Source organism: Triticum aestivum, chromosome 7B (assembly GCF_018294505.1).
Source record: "Triticum aestivum cultivar Chinese Spring chromosome 7B, IWGSC CS RefSeq v2.1, whole genome shotgun sequence".
Classification (NCBI taxonomy): Eukaryota; Viridiplantae; Streptophyta; class Magnoliopsida; order Poales; family Poaceae; genus Triticum; species Triticum aestivum.
The window spans coordinates 31,884,662-31,889,868 of record NC_057813.1 but is presented as its reverse complement, the minus strand read 5'-3'; the positions used below and the strand labels follow the sequence as shown (position 1 = coordinate 31,889,868).

The window sequence follows — 5,207 nt, the reverse complement described above, 5'->3', positions numbered from 1 at the left end:
ATATATAGTTAGTCCTTGGAAGACAGTGACTACTTTTAATCTTTGTCCGATGATTACGTTTGCTTTATATATTTTGCCAAGTACTTTATTACCTTTATTATTTCCCTTTCCCTTTTTCCTTCTCCAATTGTACTGCTTTACTACACATACCTAATCCAATCCGATGCAGATTCATGCTCCTGTTTTGCTGTTTTATCATTGCTCGTTAGCTCCCGTAGCAACACGTCATGTTACTTCTATATAATTCACAAATTAACATAACCAATCAATCAATGTAAACGTGATCATATCTAGCTAGCACTACTTTCAGGAGATTTACTAGACAGGCTCATGATCGATCTTGCTAGCTTTGGTAGTGCAGGACAGAATCAAATCGGCAGTATTAATTAATTTGAACACCTCAGCTTCCAACTAGCACGGAATATATAATCCATTAGGGAAGAAATGATTAACATTGTGTTTTCTTTTTGAGGAAATTGATTACATTGTGTTACTAGCTTGATAGATCATGGCTTGTTTTTCTAACTAGTTCAGCTTCATCCAGGTGGCAACAAATCGGAGGGCGAACTACTCAAAGATGATGATGACATCGGCACACTGTTCGACATGATTATACCGAAGGGCTTCCCGATGACGGAGCCCGCACCACCGACCGTGGGGCCCAACCACTCTGGCGGCTCGATCTCGCAACATGGCAGCGACGACCACAACGTCAACCTCAGTGTGGATCATCTCCTGGTCATGTCATCGGAGCAGGACTGGGTCCTCGATGGGGCCTGCCAGTGGAACAACATGTCCGGCATCTGCTGACAAAGATCGATCTACCTCACATCATAATCAAACTCGAGGCGTTCTATATATGGTGATCTTGACAAGCAAAACTATTATGAGGGGTCTGTTTTGATGCAACCTTTTTTGATGTCTTTAAGTACCTTTATTTCTTTTGATCGAAATGGAGGTTAAACCTTGTGCCTCTGCGGGCGAGACATACAACTTTCTTTATTAAAGAGTATCAAAAGTTGTTTACGCGGATCATGGAGCAAGATGTTCCATGTCATTTGACTTCCTTTCGGTCATGATGACCCGAAATAAGCCATTGCATACAGTTCAACCAAATTTTCACAAGGATCTTCAATACTTATCGAATTTTTGTCCCTGGAAGAAAAACAGCTAAGACTTTTTATGTCTAAACCGACATTATGAGTTCGAGTGTCTCCGAGTTGAAACATGTGTAGGGATAAGAAATAAAAATTAGAACAAACGCCTAACACATTCAACTTTGGCGTACTCTATGCCATTTTTCTTCTTCGAAAAATGACGATTTTATGAACTCGTAATGTAACATCAAAGAGATACAAAGCATAATAAGCATAGCCTGCTGCCACACATACGCACGCACACGAACCTGCAATTCTCATAGTCTCGGCTACGAATTAAGACTGGTATAGTTTAATTAATTGAACATGCAAGAGCATCCATGAAAAGTTAACATCACACACGCATAATTAGCATCAACTGCAGTTCAAAGAAGAATATGCGCTACAGTTTGTGCACACGAGTTAACTGAAACATAGTCTAGTAAAAGAACCTTTTTTTAAAGAAAAGAAAACTTTTGGTGGCACAGGGCCAGCTGGAAACATGATAGTCAGCAAGCACATAATTAGCATCAGTTATGTACTCCCCCGTCCCATAGTGTAACAACATTTTTTGATACTATAGTAGTTTCAAAAAAGAAAAGGAAGAAGAACGGGCAGTTTTTAAAAGTTAAAAATGGTTGTATACGTTATTAACAATGGACAGTTTGTGCACACGAGTTGATGGAAACTCTTGGGTGGTACTATTCCTGGTGAAAATATGCTTAGTCCTTAACTCTTTAGTATCCCTCTAATTTTCAGGTGTGGCTCAATCAGAGTGGTTTGGTACGTAGTTCATCGTAAAAAAAGAAGAAGAAAAAGGAAAAATAATGCAGGGTTTGGCTGTCACAAATCCGTCGTGAAATTTCCGCATACCGTGCGGGCGCGCATGGATGGTGGCTTGCCGCCTCCGGTCTCCTGCCGTGATGCAGTGCGGTGGTGATCGAGAGGAACAAGGAGCAGTTGGAACGCATGAGCGGCCACCCTCCGTCTCCATGCTAAATACGTGTTGTCCATTCTTTGATGCTTGCTTCATGCCATAAGTTGCGCTCATTAAGGATGTTCCTCTTGTTGTGACCCCTTGCCCCTCTCCTCTGTTTAAGTCGATTCTTTACCGGAAGCTTCTAATGTAGAGATGCAGCCGGATGCGCCCGCCGCAACATCCGTTTATAGTAGAAAAAGAAAACTAATTATTGTTGCTTTAATAATCAGAATATAAAATGACCGTCTTATCCAGAGAAGTCAGCAGGGAAGCCGGCGTTCGATTTATCACCCTCCCAGCGAAAGTTTGCCGGTTAGCATTTTTTAGTAGGGAACGGGGCAAGAACGCCCTCGGCCTGCATGAGACCACCATAAAATACTTTCTTCTATAATAAGGTACGCCTTAAATCGTACTCTCAAAAAAAAAATACTTTGAATGAACGTTAAGTTATGAGGCTAACAATTTCCACATCAGGAAGTGAATATATGTACCATGCAAGAAAAGTGAATATATAACAGAAGAAATATAAGTAAACATTTTCGGTAATGATAACTCCCGAAAAGCATGGCAACCCGAACGCTTTTAGATGGTAACTTTAGTTTGCGTGAGATTAGAAAAACATGGCAATTTTTTGATGAAAAAGCAAAAAAGGACAAAGTTGTCGTCCCCTACGAACTAAAGTTGCCATGTCAAAACATTCGGGACGAACTGCTCAAATTCCGAACTTTCGGGAGTTATTGGATTCCAACATTTTAGTTGGAGGCCCTTATTGATCGGACTTGGGTTAACATTCACTGCTAGAAAAGTGTCTATCCAGGATAACCCATCAACAACCATTTTGCCAGAATATGCATCGCATGAAGTAAAATAATGTCAGAAATGATAGCTGATGTGTCACACCGTTCATAGTGCATTAAAAATGTTGACATATAATCCCAGCTCCAGCCTTATTTCGATGCTGATCAAGGTAATTCTTCTGATCTGATTCCTAATGCCCCACCCGGGTTTCCTCCAAGCATCATGTCATCGTTACTACTCCCTCCGTTCGGAATTACTTGTCGTAGAAATGGATGTATCTAGACGTATTTTAGTTCTAGATACATCCATTTTCGCGACAAGTAATTCCGAACGGAGGGAGTAGAAACCTAGAGGGGCCGGAAAAACAATTTTCTTTTCTTACCGGCAACAATTATATATATTTAAAAAGAAACAAAAATGACGTTTAGTTCCAACCAATCTCATTATTTAGTGAGAAACAGGGGGCAAATCCAAAAAACCGACTTCCAAAGACGCTGAAGTAGCTTTCCATGAAGCCATACAAAACTTGGAAGCAATGGATGCTTCACATCGGCAATCATGGAACGGCCGGCCGCTAACCAACTCAGTGTATTTCCCTCCTAGCTACCGCACCCTCCCCCCTGACCAGCAAAGGGAAACAAATTCCCGAAGCACCACAGCCAGCACTGCGGCGAATTAGACCTTCAGAAAGAATCTTCTTCTAGTGTAAGAAAGGGAGGGTTTTAATCTTCATATTCCATATCGTAGTCATCGTCTAGCTCAGAACTATCGACCCCACCCATGATGGACAGGAAGGCGAGAACCGAGATGAGTTGGGCCGCAAGGAAGTACTTTGTTCTTCGCCTAGATTTCTTCTCCTCCTCTGTCCGCTCCTTCTTAGCTTTGGGTTTCGGCTTGTAACCTAGAAACAATCAGGTTCATAAGAACTCAAAGACAATAAATGCTTCAAAAGTGCAGAATGTAAGAGAGATATAGAGGTGCAACGGCAAAGATTATTGTTTTAGTTGGATTTGTCTCCATATTACCATCTCATTTATCTCCGTTTCAAGTGAACATTGTTAGGCCAAAGTCTCCAACACAAAGTATACCTAAAAGTATTCATTGTACATGACGTGCCACAAATTGAATTTATGCAATCACTGATGGAGCTCTCGCAGTATGTGAGGGTTGAGCAATGTATAACTATAAAAATACCCCCTCCGTCCAAAAAAGCTTGTCCCAAGTTTGTCCTTCAAATGGATGTATCTAGCACTAACTTGGTGCTAGATACATCCATTTGAGGGACAAGCTTTTTTGGACGGAGGGAGTCCTCATTTTCAACTTGTATCCTAAATGAGTATACATGCAAGTGCCTGTTAACACTATCTCCTTTGGAACCACTACACAGCAATGGAAGCTTATCAAATGAAGTATTTAACTAGCAATCGCTGTTAACAGAATCTCAGAACGTGAAACTAACAAAAATGATATTCATATCCATGAACAGATAAATAACTAGGAGCACCTGTTCCCAATATTAACCAATCAACAAATATGACAGCTAGTAGAGATGCACTTTATGGTCTGAAGTACTATAACAGAGAAATGCATTAACTTACTTTGTCCAGAAGATGATGTTTTCCTGGGCGTGGATGATGATGGCAGATCAGATGATGCTGATCCTGCTGATGATGAGCCAACTTCCACCAATTGGACCTTGATATCCTCGGCATACTTTACCAAGTTGTCATAGTTCTGCAAATAGCTTCGCAGCATAGATGAAGCCTAAGAAGCAGAACATGCCAGGAAGTTAGTCAAAACACAACTGAAGTCATGGGTTGGAGAATGTATTTTACAGCTAGTTAAGGAAAAAAAAAACTAGCATACTAAGAACCCTATTATTAACATATGATTCATTTGAGAAGTGCACTCCATGACTCATGGTTCCAGGGTTACGTGCAGATTATTACTGAATATCGATGGCATTCATGTTTTAGATTCTGTAACTAAATGTTCATGTATACTGTACTTCATTTGGGTAGAAGCAAAGCTGAGAATTCAAGGCTGAGGGCAACTCACAGGTAATGCATTAAGGACAAAAAGAACATGTCCAAGCAAAAGAGCATCAGCATCTGTAGGGCTGCAGAATTCAAAGTATAGAATAGTTAGTGTCCTGCAAATGTTACATCAATTTAAGATAAACATATGAAGAGCCACAAAGAATCAAAATGCTCAATCATCTAGTGGTTCGGGACATCTTTCAACGAGGCAGCAGGGATTCAACTTCCATATATCAGAGAGCATGCCACAAAACA

The 5,207-nt window shown here is 40.6% G+C and overlaps 2 protein-coding genes across 2 annotated transcripts in view; one reads left to right on the top strand and one right to left on the bottom strand.

Moving 5' to 3' along the window:
• LOC123158900 (uncharacterized) overlaps positions 1-1,026 on the top strand; it is a 2,984-nt gene extending 1,958 nt beyond the window's left edge. Inside the window, exon 3 of the mRNA XM_044576711.1 lies at positions 545-1,026. Within this exon, the coding sequence (XP_044432646.1) occupies positions 545-810 (266 nt within the window). The 3' untranslated portion in view covers positions 811-1,026. The remainder of the gene's footprint in view (positions 1-544) is intronic.
• A 2,255-nt stretch (positions 1,027-3,281) lies between these two features.
• LOC123160646 (mitochondrial outer membrane import complex protein METAXIN) overlaps positions 3,282-5,207 on the bottom strand; it is a 4,762-nt gene continuing 2,836 nt past the window's right edge. The window contains exons 4-6 of the mRNA XM_044578472.1: positions 4,972-5,032; positions 4,512-4,677; positions 3,282-3,814 (exon numbers count right to left, since the gene is read on the bottom strand). Of these exons, the coding sequence (XP_044434407.1) occupies positions 3,636-3,814; positions 4,512-4,677; positions 4,972-5,032 (406 nt within the window). The 3' untranslated portion in view covers positions 3,282-3,635. The remainder of the gene's footprint in view (positions 3,815-4,511; positions 4,678-4,971; positions 5,033-5,207) is intronic.